Source organism: Lithobates pipiens, unplaced genomic scaffold, assembly GCF_037356315.1.
Source record: "Lithobates pipiens isolate NorthernLeopardFrog02 unplaced genomic scaffold, aLitPip1_a1.2 Scaffold_22, whole genome shotgun sequence".
Lineage (NCBI taxonomy): Eukaryota > Metazoa > Chordata > Amphibia > Anura > Ranidae > Lithobates > Lithobates pipiens.
The window spans coordinates 34,628,809-34,644,235 of NW_027507784.1; the positions used below are offsets into that span (position 1 = coordinate 34,628,809).

Here is a 15,427-nt window from a genome sequence, read left to right on the forward strand (position 1 = left end):
AAAGAAAATGAATAAAACCTACTTACAAACGTAGATATTGCAATTGCAGTGATAATAAAGCGTTCAGGTAGGTTTAAAAGTCCCGCTCAGCTTCCTGGTTAGTGCTAGAGGTGTACATCGTATGGCCACGCCCTACGTGTTTCGTCACTCAGACGTCATCTGAGTGACAAAACACGTAGGGCGTGGCCATACGACGTACATCTCTAGCACTAACCAGGAAGCTGAGCGGGACTTTTAAACCTGCCTGAACGCTGTATTATCACTGCAATTGCAATATCTACGTTTGTAAGTAGGTTTTATTCATTTTCTTTAATAAATATGTATTTTAAACGGTATCACGCTATGGATATGCCTCTCTTTTGACATAACACACGTGGTTTACTACACTCACCGAAAAACGAGAGACCCCCAGTATCACATCAGAAGCAAGCCAGAGAGCGACACAATAGCTGATATTGTGAAGGTCGATCCACCCCGGATGGGGTATTTTTTCCGGTGAGAGCATATTATTGAAGTAACCACTGAACAAGGAAATCACTGTTTGGAAATCATCACCCCCCTTCCTTCTCTTTATGCACGGAGGATCACGCCACTCACTAAAGACTATTCACAATATAAATATATATGGTTCACTATGAATGTTAATTCCAACTTTTAATATTGTTTTTTTGCACAATACATGTTTTTTGCTTTTTATGTTTGCCACTGTGTGCTGGTTATCACGTTATTTCATCTTGACTATATCCAGCATGATTCTTTTATCATAGATCAAGCACAGTCACCATACTTTTAGGCAAGAAATAGCCACCACTTTTTTCACTTGCATTTTTTCACTTGCATTTTTAATAATTTTTTAAATAATGACAGTATATAATTTGTGGCACATGTAATTTATTTGTATTTGCACTGGTTTATATATCACTAGAATTGGTTATGGTAAGCATTTGCCATTCATTGGTTTCATAATATTCAATATTTTCATTTAATTGCCAGCAAGCTGGAAAAACCGGAGTTAGACTTACCGGTAACTCTTTTTCTAGGAGTCTTCCAGGACAGCCTTTGAGATATAGGGCTCCTCCCTCCGGGACAGGAAACACGTCAAGCCAATTAAATAAAAGGTGTGGTCCTCCAGGCCCTCCTCAGTTTTACTCCAAGAACCGCCGGGAGGCTCTGAAAGACATAACACACTAACAATCACGTTAATACACATCCTCACCACTTAGTCCAATTTAAACAACTTTGGGTGGGAAGCCAGGCTGTCCTGGAAGACTCCTAGAAAAAGAGTTACCGGTAAGTCTAACTCCGGTTTTCTCATATCGTCTTCCAGGACAGCCTTTGAGATGATAAGCAAGGAGCTCACCTTGTCAGGGCGGGACCACTGCCTGGAGGACCTTACGTCCAAAAGTCTGTTCTTTATCAGACCATAAAACCAGACGGTAATGTCTTGCAAACGTTGAGTAGCTGGACCACGTTGCTGCTTTGCAGATCTCCTCCGGAGAGGCTCCAGCCCTCTCTGCCCACGATGTGGAAACCGCCCTAGTAGAGTGTGCCTTAACTAAGGGTGCCTGCTTCCCCTCTAACTCATAGGCTTTAACTATCGCCATTCGTATCCACCTGGCGATAGACGCTTTGGACGCCTTGCAGCCCTTGCGGGCGCCCGAAAAATTAACAAAAAGTGAGTCTGACTTCCTGAAGACCCTAGTGGCTTCTAGAAAAATTAATAGACTTCTCCTGACGTCTAACAAACTTAAAGATCTCGCCTCGTCTGAGGTTGAGAAAAAAGTTGGCAAAATAATATCCTGTGTCCTATGAAAAGTGGACACAACCTTAGGAAGAAAACTAGGGTCAGTCTTAAGTACTACCCTGTCCTCTAAGATTAACAAAAATGGCTCTCTGACCGAGAGTGCCTGCAGATCACTGACCCTTCTAGCTGACGTGATCGCTATCAAAAACAGTCTTTAGTACCATCCACTTAAGTGATGCTCCCTCTAATGGTTCAAATGGGTCTTGGGTCAAAGCCCTAAGAACCAAGGCCAAATCCCAGGTAGGACAGGTCTTCATTCTGACAGGCCTGGATCTAGACAGAGCCCTGAAGAAGTTCCTGACAAATGGATTCTGCTGAAGGGAGGACTGAAGGAAAAAGCTTAAGGCCGCCACCTGTACCTTTAGAGTGCTGATAGATAGTCCCAGCTCTACCCCTGCTTGTAGAAAGTCCAGGACTGCCGGGACCCTGGGGCTTGCAATTCCCTGTTCTCGCAACCAGGAATTAAACCTCTTTTCTACCTTGGCGTAAATTGACCTAGCAACTGGTTTACGGCATTCTAACAAGGTCATAATCCCTCTTTCTGAGAAACCCTGTGACCTTAAGATTTGTTCCTCAGATACCAGGCCGCAAGCTTGAGCCTCTCTATCTGAGGACACCGGATCGGCCCCTGGGAAAGTAAATTCTCCCTGACTGGTAGAAACAGCGGAGGATGGACAGCCAATCTCTTTATGCTGGCAAACCAGGGTCTCCTTGGCAAAAAAGGAGCTACTAAAATGAGGTCCGTAGTCTCCGAACGGAACTTCTGCAGGACCTCCGCCACCATCCTTACGGGAGGAAAGGCATAACACAGGCCGAACAGCCATGGATTGGCAAGGGCGTCTATCCCCCTGGCCCGATCCTGTGGGTGAACCGAAAAAAAGTGCGTCACCTTCCTGTTGCCTTCTGTTGCAAATAGGTCTATTTCTGGCCTTCCCCAGCATGACACAATCTCCTCGAACACTTCCTTGTTGAGGGACCACTCGTCCTGACCTATCTTCTGGCGACTGAGAAAGTCGGCCAGTAAATTCTGAGTTCCCTTTAGGTGAATGGCTGATATTGCGGACAAGTTCTTCTCTGCCCAGCAGAAGCTTCTGTCCGCAATTACCTGGAGTGCAGGGCTTTTGGTTCCCCCTTGCTTGTTCAGGTAGGCTACTGCTGCCACATTGTCTGAGCGAACTTGCAGATCCCTGCCATGTAACTGGGACTGGAAGGTTTCTATAGCCTTCCAAACTGCCAGAAGTTCCTTCTGGTTTGAGGAACGACCTGTCTCTAGGTTCGACCAGGAACCCTGGGCTAAGCTCTAGGTGGGCACCCCAACTCAGCGTACTGGCATCGGTCGTGACCACCACCGTAGCTTGTGGGGACCAGGGGAGACCCCTGCCTAGGTTGACCTGGGCCCGCCACCACCAAAGAGACCTCCTGACTGCCGAGGATAGGGGCATAACCTGATCCAGGCTCTCCTGCCTGCCATCCCAATAACGGAGCATGAGTCTCTGTAAAGGACGCTGATGATGCCTTGCCCAGACCACCGCTGGAAAGCATGATGTCATCAACCCCAGGACTCTCATAACCTCCCTGATCTGGGCTTCCCGACCAGATTGAAGCTGGGCTACCGCCTGCTCTAGCTTGCAGATCTTCCCCTCCGGAAGGAATACCCTCATTTCCACCGAAGAAATCCTGTATCCTAAATACAGGACCTCCTGTGAGGGGGTCAGCTGGGATTTTTCCTGGTTTATCAGCCACCCTAGTGAGCGCAGAAAAACCAAGGCCTCCTGTATGTCCCTCTGCAGCTGTTGGGCCGACTGGGCTATGAACAGTAGATCGTCCAGATATGGGATCACTGTTATAGCCTTGAGCCTTAATGGGGCCAGTGCCTCTGCCAGAACCTTTGTAAAGATTCTTGGTGAGGCTGAAAGCCCGAAGGGGAGAGCTCGAGACTGGAGGTGTAACACACCCGTGTTCACCCTCACCGCCAACCTGAGAAATCTCTGAGATTCCAGATGAATCGGGATATGCCAATATGCATCCCTGAGATCCACTGTGGCCATGTGACAGCCCTGAAACAGGAACTTGGTTACCGAGAAGATTGACCCCATCCGGAACCGCTTGTATTTTATGAATCTGTTTAGAGGGCGGAGATTCAGTACTGACCTGAACTTTCCCGAAGGTTACTTTACCACAAATACGTGGGAGTAAACCCCCAAGCCTCGCTCCTCCTGAGGCACCTACGCCATTCCTTCTTGGTCCACCAGATCCCCCAGAAGAAGAGCCAAAGCCTCTGCTTTCTCTTGGTCCCTTGGTAACCTTGTTACTTGAAAATTTGGGAGGGGAACTGAACCAAACTCCAACCTGTAGCCGTTCCTTATTATATCTCGAATGAACGGACTTTCGGTTGAAGCTTCCCAGTGTGGGAGGAACTTCCCCAGTCTTCCTCCCACCGGGACGCAGGAGTCACTGTGTTTTAGGGGAGGGTTGAGGAGGACTGAATAAGATTCCTCCTTTGCCTCTTCCCTTGCCAATGCTTTTTGGGGCGAACCTCCCGTTCCTGTAGGTTCTGCTGCCTGGGGCTTCGAAAAAGGCGCTTCCCTTCAGGTCTCTTTTTCCTTTCTGGGAAAGCTTTCTTCCTATCCTGCGTGCGCTCTAACGCCTCTTGCAGGCCGGGCCCGAACAAATGGTCCCCTGAAAAGGGTAATCCACATAACTTTAATTTTGAAGCTGTGTCTCCTGACCAGGTTTTAAGCCAAACGGCCCTTCTGGCAACGTTCACTAGTGCTGCAGATCTAGCAGCCAGTTTGACTGATTCTGCAGAGGCATCAGCTAAAAAGCCCACAGCCTTGAACAGTAGCGGAAAGGACTTCAACAGCTGCTGCCTAGAAGTACCCGCAGAAATATGCGATTGTAACTGTGTAAGCCAACACTCCAAGTTTCTGGCCACACAGGTAGCTGCTAGGGCCGGTTTAAGCCCGCTGGAAGAGGCATCCTCAGGCTCTCTTAAGCAGCACATCTCCCCTCTTATCCGTAGGATCCCTGAGTGAATCCATATCAACGGCCAAATCTGTCTTCTTAGAGACCTTAGCCAAGGGAGCATCTAATTTGGGAACCTTGTTCCAGGGATGCACCGCATCCGACTCAAAAGGGAACCTCCTTTTAAGGCTACTTGAAAAAAAATGGCCTTTTTTTCCGGTTGTTCCCACTCCAGCAGAATCGCCTCCACTAGCGACCTATGGACGGGGAATACCCTGTCTTTCATTACAATCGACCCTTGATACATCATGTCGTGTTTTGAAAGCTGGACCTGTTCTTCCTGATCTCCAAAGTGTCATATATAGCCTTGAGGAGGTCACCCACCTCATCCAAAGACAGCTTGTATCTGGCAGATCTAATGGCCTCTTCCTCCCCCTCAGATTCAGAAGTAGACTCTGTCCTAGAGGAGGCTAATGACCTGGGTAACCTCTCCCTATCCACCTGACTTGGTTCGGATAAGAAAGGCAAACTCACAGCCCTGGGTAAAGAGACAGAGGGACCCTGCACCCTATCCATCATGCTTTTAAATGACTGGAAGGTGGATGCAATTTCATCCTTTACGGATGTTAAAACATTGTGACAAGCTGCCACCGAGTCCTCTTTCACCAGGCTACTGACACAATCCGGGCAAGCGGCTTCCCCCAACCGGTGCCTAACTTAGCCTACACACGGCACTTTTCCTTCTGGGCAAAGGTATCTGGGCTCTGTCCTGTTTAACCTACCAACAAAGAAAAACAGGGTCCCATTAAAATACCACCCCTGACCACACCACTGTGCTTCTAGGGTCCGCCTAGGAAGTGCCCCCCTTCACCAGCAGGTTCTCCACCCCGGGAAGGTACTATAGGTCAGAGTGACCCCCCACCCCCCAGTGTAAGTCCTGGTCTGCCCTCACCAAGCTTACCTGAGAGGTACTGGAGCCTGTTGAACCGGAGTCCACCTGCACAACCGCACTCTCCATGGTTCCTGTGTCTCACTCAGTCTCTCTGAGCCTTCACACCGCTCCAGGCAACCCTGTAGTCACACCGCCGCGCCCAAAGGACTGGAACAGGTCCTGCGGCGCCCCCTGATGACGCGAATCCGGCGGAAGTGCGTCTCTCCCACTTCCGTACGCCAGAACGCAAAGTCTCCGCCCCGACGCCGTGCGTTCCTTACGAACGCACCGCTCACAGTACCCGGACGCCGGTCGGTGAAACGAACGTCTCCCGCCGCCATCCGACCGACAGGTACTAGCGGTTAGCGCTCCGAGGGGGAGATTGCCGCGCATCGGGGTCCCGTTCTCTCCGAACGTTTAAATGGCAGCGGGGACTGAAAGCTACCCTCTCCTCCCTTCGTACGGACCGAGGGGTGCTAAGGGTCAGGTCCATCAAGGTGCTCTCCCCAGGCAAAACCCCTGAGAAGGAGCTCCCCTTACCAGTTCCAAACGTGCTCCTTCCCGTCCGGCAGGAAACACAAAAACTGAGGAGGGCCTGGAGGACCACACCTTTTATTTAATTGGCTTGACGTGTTTCCTGTCCCGGAGGGAGGAGCCCTATATCTCAAAGGCTGTCCTGGAAGACGATATGAGAAATATCGTATAAAAGTTTAAAACATACAGATTTTCAGGGGGAAGGTATAGCGCCAAGTCTATTTTTCCTCACCTCTTCCTAGTACCTTTCCACCTGTTAAGGTGGAAATAAATAGAGGCTGCTCTTACCTATTTTCCCTACCTATTTTCCCTCCTAATTTTCCCATATTACATATTTTTCATAAATTCAATCCACTCTATAGCAAGTGGTCCATAGCGCAATCTAAACCCCCTTTCCTTTTAATAGTATTACCTCAGGCATTACTTTGCCGTCTGGTACAGTTTTCACTTTGTAAGTTTCACCAACAATCAATATGGTGTTGCCAGGTTTATCAACCTTTATAAATCCAGTTTCTTTCTTCAGATCATCAAGTTTCTGTATTAAGTGGAAACAGAGAAAATTATTTTAAATTAGAAAAAAAAAAAGGGTTAGATAGCACGCTAAAAACGAAATAAATAAATCACTAAAAATATAGCTGCAGCTCAAATTTGTAAGCTATCTACAAACACCATACCCAAAACATAGAATAAATAGAAAAACATACTCATGAATGAACATGTGATTAAATAAATGTGTAATACGTGATAAATACGTGATAATAATAAATCCTAAAATAAAAGAAATATTATATAAAATATTTATTTATTTTAAATTAACAAAAATATCACTTGACTAATCCACAATGTAAAGCAGCAGTTATGTACAAGGCTTGTGCTTCTCAGTTTAGTCATAGGGGCTGAATTCACTGAACTATAACAATTGTTACTTGGGACGGGCTATTTTTGGCATCAGCCATTTTTTTCTGCAGCCAATAAACTTTCCAGTATGTTATCCCATGTGTCCATACACACATAGTCTGTAATCAGCAGTTTTTGGTTGGGGCCGTTTTCTAGTGAGTTTTGAGAGGAGTTTTTCAGCTGTAAAAAGGCGCTAACTCTGATAAAAGCCGAAAAAAGCTTAACCACTTCTGGACCATTATACGTCGGTACTTTGAAGAGGGATATCATTGTTATGGCAGCAGCTAGCTACCATAACCCCGGTACTCTCTTCTTCAGCAGGCGGTCCGTTTTTTTCGTATTCGCTGCAAGATCACTTTTATCCGTGAAAGGTTTTAACCGCTTTAACCAGTTGTACTGCAGCAGAATGTCACGGCTGGGCGAAACAACGTTATGTAACGTCGCTTCATCCTGTGGCCACTAGGGGCGTGCTGCTGGAGCTGATACGAGTTCCCGGTCACGACCGCTGCTGACACACGGAGAACCGGGATCTGTGTGGGATCAGTTTCCGGTTCTCTGAGGGGAGAAGAGACAGATCAACTGTTCAAGTATGAACAGCAATCTGTCATCTACCCTACACAGTCCCCTCCCCCCTTCAGTTAGAAAACACACTGAGGGAACACAATTAACCCCTTGATCGCCCCCTAGTGTTAACCCATTCCCTGCCAGTGACATTTTTACAGTAATCAATGCATTTTTATAGCACTGATCGCTGTATAAATGACAATGGTGTCAAAATTAGGATGCATTAAGGTGGAAAAACATAAGGATTTACAACTCCTTTAACCACTTCAGCCCCGGAAGGTTTTACCCCCCCTTCATGACCAGACCATTTTTAGCGAAACGGCACTGCGTTAATTTAACTGACAATTGTGCGGTCATGCAACGCTGTACCCAAATAAAATTGATGTCTTTTTTCCCCACAAATAGAGCTTTCTTTTGGTGGTATTTGATCACCTCTGCGGTTTTTATTTTTTGCGCTATAAAAAAAAAAAACAATATTTTTTACTTTTTGCTATAAAACACATCCAATAAAAAAATGTAAAGAATCAAATTTCTTCACCAATTTAAGCCAATATGTATTCTGCTACATATTATTGGTAAAAAAAAAAAAAATCCCAATAAGTGTATATTGATTGGTTTTAAGCAAAAGTTATAGCGTCTACAAACTATGGAATAGATTTATGTAATTTTTTAATTTTTTTAATTTTTTTTATTAGTAATGGCAGCAATCAGTGGTTTTTAGCGGGACTAGGACATTGTGGCAGACAAATCGGACACCTAACTGACACTTTTGACACTTTTTTGGGAACCAGTGACATCATTACAGTGAACAGTGCTAAAAATGCCCACTGTTACTGTACTAATGCCAGTGGCAGAGAGCCGACCCAAAGCAGTATATTTACCGCAGCTCGGCGGCAAGTGGTTAAAGTGAAATATAAGAAATGCTAAATTCCTTTAAATAACATGCATGGGGATGTTCCAATCCTGTCAGTGAAAAAGTAAATAAAAAAATGACGATAAATGACATTTGATGGATTGTTATGTGTAAAATATATATATATATATATATATATATATATATATATATATATATATATATATATATATATATATATATATAAATATAAATATAAATATAAATATATATATATATATATATATATATATATATATATATATATATATATATATATATATATAATTTCACATTAACCAGATCATTCAGAAAACAGAAAAGTAGATGAAAAATAGATCACTATTTATGACACCTGATGACCTTCCAAAAAAAAATGCTGACCCACCAAGGTGATCAAGTCCCAATGGTCTGTCATTATAAATGATATCTCCCTGTACAGGAGCTGGTTGTAATAAAAGAAGCGGGAATGCAGGTTGATGTCATTGACCAAAAAAATTGCCATGGCCATATTTGATCAACGGCCTCAAACAGCGTCTCACCTATTTGTTTATATTCAGCTTCTAGCTGGGGAATTCCTGGCACCCGACTGAATGGGGTTGGGGATACATTACATTATTAGGATGCTGACAGCCGGGTAATGAGCGGGAAGTCCATCCTTTCTACATCACCCAGGGTTTGCTTTGATAAGTGAGTAAACAGCATATTTTGTTTTCCCATTTGCTGAACTGTTAACAGGCAAAACTCATATGCCCTGTACACACGGTCGGACATCCCGACCACAAAATCCATTGGATTTTTTCTGATGGATTTTGGCCGAAACTTGTGTTGCTTACACACCCTCGGACAAAGTTGTCGGGAAAATCCGATCGTTCAGAACGAAGTAACGTGAATCACGTACGACGAGACTATAAAGAGGCCAGCAGCCAATAGCTTTCATCTCATAATTTATTTTGAGCATGTGTCCATCAGAATTCTCTGCACATGATCCGAAAAAGTCAGATCGGATTTTGTTGCCGGAAAATTTTAGATCCTGCTCTCAAACTTTTTCAGTCGAAAATTCAGACGGAAAAAGTCCAATAGAGCACACACACGATCGGATTTTCCGACAACATAAACAGTTCTGACTTTTTCCATCTGAATTTCCGAACACGTGTATGGGGCAATAGAGAACTGTGTTGCACCCATCACTATACAATAATAATATTTTATTTTGAGAGGCTTTTGAGTTTTAGTTTTTTTTAGTTCAGATATTCTTTAAATGTTGCAACTTGCTATTATAGTTAATGAAATATCTTTCATGATATTTGTCTGGAGCTCCATTGCCATTAAAGCTTACCTTTTAATCACAACCTTCACACCTATTTTAAAGTTCCAAAACCAGCTGCCCCAAAAAAATAAAAATAAATGCCGATCCCCACCCTATCCCATGCATATGGAGGGTAAAATACTTGTTTTTATTGTAGTTGGAATCTGAACAGAGGAACACTTTCCTTATATCATGACTTCACAAGTTCCAGCACTCCTGTCTCTTCTCCCACTCTCAATATTATCACTGCTGGTCCTAAATTGTACGCAATGATGTCAGCAAAATAAGCAGTGATGTGTAAGGTAAAAATACACATGGACCTATTACCTTCAGTTCAGGTTTCTTGCGGGGCACTAGATACAAATGAGTCCGGTATTCTTTGCAGTCTTCCTTGTGTGGACTCATTATTCGGAAGTATAAAAGAACCTTCCCTGAAATTTGAATAGATTTTTTCTTCAGTGGCCAAAAGGAAGTCGAACGAATCATAACTCCGGCACAGGAGAAAGTGGGATTCTCCAACACAATGTAAGATGAATTGATGCTTGTTGGGGTTTTGAAATGTAAGTTTTCATCTTTAAAGTGGCCATATTTAATGCTGGATTTGTCCTTACCAAGACCTGTAAGTTTAAAAACAGCAGTACATAAGTATCTGTGTCACACACACTCCCTCTGGGGTGGGCATTGAAGAATACCAAAGTACAAAAGTTCATATCATTCATTTATTAAATGTTTTACAGGACAACTTCATGCCCCATGGTGGATTCCCTGACTAGAAAGAAAGCATTTCTAGACCTATTCATTACAAATGACTGAGATCTGGTCAAAGCTGTGGAAATATGGGACAACCTGGGAACTAGCAATCACAGGATAATTATGTTGCTCTGGGTCCTGAAGAGCACGCGCTGTGTTTCTGTCATTTAATATTCCTGGAACCGCAATTTGATTTTGGGTTCATTTATACAAAATTTTGGTCTCAGTACCAGTCTAGCTGGATTGCATTGTGTTCTGCTTGACCATAGGTGGCGCTGTCATCTCTGGCAGGTGCTAGAACGCAGTCCAGTTAGGTGTATTGAGTGACAATTCTTTCTCGGAACCAGCCCAGTGGGAGTGTCCTCTTGCTGTGCATTCTGCGAGAGGGTACTTAAAAGGGAAGTAAACCCTTCCAAACAACTTGGACCTATAGGTAAGCCTAGATTAAGGCTTACCTGTAGGTCCAAGCAATATCTCCTAAACCTATATGGTTTAGGAGATATTTGCCCGAAAATGGGCACCGCTGTCTACGGCGCATGCGCCGTAGACAGCGGCGCGCAGGCGCACTAAATGCGGCAAATCCAAGAATGGATTTGCCAAATTTGTCGACTCCCGTGCGCATGCGCGGGAGTGACGTCATCGCGGCTTCGCCGTATGACAGCAACGGAGCTGCGAGGCGCGACTCCCGTGCGCATGCGCGGGAGTGACGTCATCGCGGTTGCGCCGCTGTCATTGGTCGGAGCTGCGAGACGCCACCAGCAAGATGGACGCGGCGGACTACAGGGATCAGCGGCGACTTCGCTGGCTCCTGTGTCAGGTAAGTGACACATAATGAGCTACTATGCGATGCATAGTAGTCCATTATGCTTTACCTTTGCAGGGAAAAAAAGAGGAAGTAAACCCATCAGGGTTTACTTCCTCTTTAAGGTACTGACGTCACGTGCTTTGGGGTTCCGGTCCAGACGTGATTTCTGTCTGTTTGGTCCTGGTCCTCCTGACTAGCCCCCAGGGCTCTCATGGCCTGAGGTGCAGATCCACCCAATTCCGAGTCTCGGGGCTGGCTGGCTGGCCCGAGGCAAAGTAACTGGAAGGAGGATTTGAAGGTGGTCCAGTGCCGTCTTGGTTTGTGGAGAGGCCCAGCAACTGGAAAAGCATCCAGGGGAGGACTCTTCGGGAGAAGGCAATGCAAATGGCTGGCTTCTCAGAAGGAGCCTGGAGGCTTAGTTGAAATGTATGATGTATGAAGGTTCTCTAAGCCCCTGTACACACGGTCGGAGATTTTGCCAACCAAATCCATCAGATTTTGTCCGTCAGATTTTGTCCGTCGGATCTTGTCCGAAACTGTTGCATACACACGGTCGGACAAAGTTGGCGAAAAATCCGATCTTTCAGAACGTGATGGCGTAATTTCGTTACGATGGGACTACATTCAGGTAAGTAGCCAATAGCTTTGATGTAGGAATTTGATCTGAGCAAGCGTGGCACTTGGTCCGATCAAAATTCTCTACACATGATCGGATTACGTCCGACCGGCCCAGTTGGTCGGGAAATATTTCCAACATGTTGGAAAATTGGGTCCGACGGAGATTCGGATGGAATCAGTCCGATGCATACCACACACAGTCGGATTATCTGACCACACGGTCTGATAAGACGCATTCCGACGGATTCTCCGACCGTGTGTACGCGGCATAAGTTTGTCTACATCCTTCAGTTATTCAAGTGTTCTACAACAAGTCTGTAGCAGAGACTTTGCTTTGCTTGAGCACTCTATCGGCAGCTAGGCCTAGTGAGAGAAGGACTATCTGATAAGGGTAAGGATCCAGTTGTGAATGGCTATTCTCTGGATTTCCTAATGTAAGAGACTTTTCTATTTGACTAAGTTCCAAGAGTACCTGGACTTTCTACCTAAACCCTCTAATCCTTTTTGAGAGACTGTGTTTTGTTTATTCCTCTTTTGCAAATAAAAATCCCTCAAGTGGATCTGGTGTCAGTCTCTGCAGTTCTTGGGCCATCTACCTACCCCTAGACATACAAAAGGTCAAGAAGGTAACGGTAAGCCCAATCAAATCAGCCACTCCTTCGGAGGTCAGTGCTACAGTTACATTCAACATAAATCACAGAAAAAGGAGACATGAGGGTAGTACAAGAACAATAGATTTCAAAAGAGCCGATTTTTCTAAACTGCGCTCAATACTACAAGATATTATTTGGGACCAAATCCTATAAACATTAAACACTGAGGAAAAATGGGAGTGCTTTAGGAACATATTAAATAAAGGTATCACGAGTGCATTCTAGTGGGCAATAAATATAAAAGAACAAAGGGTAAACCTGGGTAGCTAAACCATAACATAAAATGTCATATTTAAAAGAAAAAAATGGCCTTTAAAAAATATAAAGCGGGGGGGGGGGGGGGGGGGGGGGTCATTGTCAGCATTGCAACACTACAAGAAATGCAATAATAAATGTAAGAACGCAATCAGTGTGGCTAAAAAAAGACTATGAGTGACACATAGTCGAAGAGAGTAAAAAAAATCCAATGAAATTCTTTAAATATATTAACGGTAAAAAAGCAAGGTCAGAGCATACTGGACTCAGAAAGGTAGATGAAGGGAAGTTGGCAAAATCAGCGCACAGGGTGCGCACACCCAAATCACCCTGTGCAGTGCAGATTCCTCCTGCCTAACACCAATTTCTGCCCTACTTACACCATCCACTGCTCTACTTACACCAGTGTCGGCAACCTATGGCCCGCCGCCGCTAAATGTCCAGCCCGTCAGTGTACGTAATGAATTTACACGCACCCGGTCCGTGAACATTTGAACCCCTTTATGCTGTCTGTATGCAAATATGTAGCCTTGGCTTGAAGGAGTTGCACCCTGGTGATGTCTGCAGCTGCACGCATCACCCCGGTAGCGTTTTTTAGAGCCGATGGTTGGCTTTCTTGGGATAACAAGCAATGTGGCTAAGAACCTGCTCGGCTTTTATCCCAAGCAGTGGGAGGGGATTTCCCCCCTCCCACTGCCTTCTGCGGCTCTCCTGTCCCACTGGGAGGCCCGAGCCACCAGCCGGCATCAGCTTTGATTGGGTGTCAGATCTAGTAACCCAGAAGCTACATCATGACATCACTTCCAGATTACAGAAGACATAAAGGTGTCAAATTAAAAAAAAATTACAGTATTCAAAATAGCCAAACTTGGTGTTTGGAATGCTTTTAAGTGCAAAGGAGGGATTTGGGGTCTTATGGGCCTCATGTGTCTGGATTTCCTCCTCTTCCTTGATCTATGGATCCCCCAATCCTGTTTCTTCCTCTCACCTGTTGGGATGCCCCGGACAGGTCAGTACTTTTTGTGAATCATTGGCAATCAATGATTCTGTCTATGCTCCTAAACAAGTTTTTGTAAGGTGTCCATAAAAATGTTGGCCATATGACTTATACACGAAAGGAAAAGGCAAACATTTATGCAGTCAAAAGAAATTGCCCTTCCTGCTGGCAAATAAGATTTACAGCAGTTACACAGGGGTGGTATGTTTTGCCTTGTTCTGGATAAACATTGCTAATAATAGTGAAATGTTAAAGTTGAATTTTATGTATATGTTTTCACACCTAAAGCAGCTATAGAATATGACCTACCTTCCAAATACAAATAATGTGGCAGGTGCACACTGGATACCACATCGGGCTCAACAGTGATGTTAAATAGAGGACCCACAAGTTCATATCCACTGTCTTTGATTTGTTTCATGTAGTTTTTGCCATATTCCAGCTCATATTCAATTGTGACCCGAGATTTCACCTGAAATTTTATCCCGGTCTCCGAACAGCAGAAAAGCTGACCAGGTTCCAGTTTGTGCCTAAATAAAAAAATATACATAGATCCCTCTTAGGCAGCAAGATACTGAGAGTATAGTGTATCTAAATATATCTTAAAAAAAAAAAAATTATATATATATATATATTATATACATACACAATGCTAGTAGGATATGTACTTCTCATGTTACCTGTAGATCCCATTAATACTTGGAGAAATGGCATTGTCCTCCTACATCAAAATAAAAATGAAATGTATTTTTAATCAGCTTTACCAAGTAAATACATGAGATTCTATTATCTGTAGGGATGGCCTTTGTGTTAGCCACATAGCCAGTCCAAAAAAGCCTTACACGTACACACAACCAGACTTTACGGCGGACTTGGTCCAGCTTTTAGCAGACACTGCGTTCTTCTGTGTGCTAGTCCGATGGACTAAAACTGACGTTAGGGCAGCTATTGGCTACTGGCTATGAACTTCCTTATTCTACATCATCACATTCGAATCCGTTGGACTTTTTGGAGTGATCGAGTGTGGCCAAGCCCGTTCGTTTGAAAGTCCGGCGGACCTCAGATTGTCTGCCGTTCCAAGTCCAACGAAAAATCCGGTCGTGTGTAAGGAGCATAAGCCTTCGATTTTTCAGTCAATTTGCATGATGCAATTTTACTTAAACCCAACAGCTGCTGGTTAGTGTTAATAAGATGCATGTTACCTGTGTGAGTGTGCTGAACTCTGGTGAAGTGTCCTTCAAATCAGCACGTGCCATCTTGTCTGAAAGTATATCACTGCTTGGTTCAAGAAACAAACTTTTCATATCTAGGAGAGATACAGGAAAAAATAACCAGACAGTGTGTTTTTAAATAATATTTGCTTTTGGAGTCATACAGGATGCCAGGCATGGGTCCTGGATGGCAGGAACATTCCTCCACTATTTGGATTGTAATCCCTCTAAGGGGCTAATTTG

General features: G+C 44.5%; 1 protein-coding gene across 2 annotated transcripts in view; it reads right to left on the minus strand.

Annotated features, from left to right (window-relative positions):
• The window catches only part of LOC143923543 (NACHT, LRR and PYD domains-containing protein 1a allele 5-like), a 51,029-nt gene that overhangs the window by 22,532 nt on the left and 13,070 nt on the right, over positions 1–15,427 (minus strand). For both annotated transcript variants that reach the window (XM_077447300.1, XM_077447301.1), the window contains 5 exons: positions 15,176–15,279; positions 14,654–14,694; positions 14,283–14,503; positions 10,223–10,512; positions 6,646–6,768 (listed from right to left, as the gene is read on the minus strand). In XM_077447300.1, coding sequence (XP_077303426.1) covers positions 6,646–6,768; positions 10,223–10,512; positions 14,283–14,503; positions 14,654–14,694; positions 15,176–15,277 — 777 coding nt within the window. In that variant the 5' untranslated portion in view covers positions 15,278–15,279. The remainder of the gene's footprint in view (positions 1–6,645; positions 6,769–10,222; positions 10,513–14,282; positions 14,504–14,653; positions 14,695–15,175; positions 15,280–15,427) is intronic.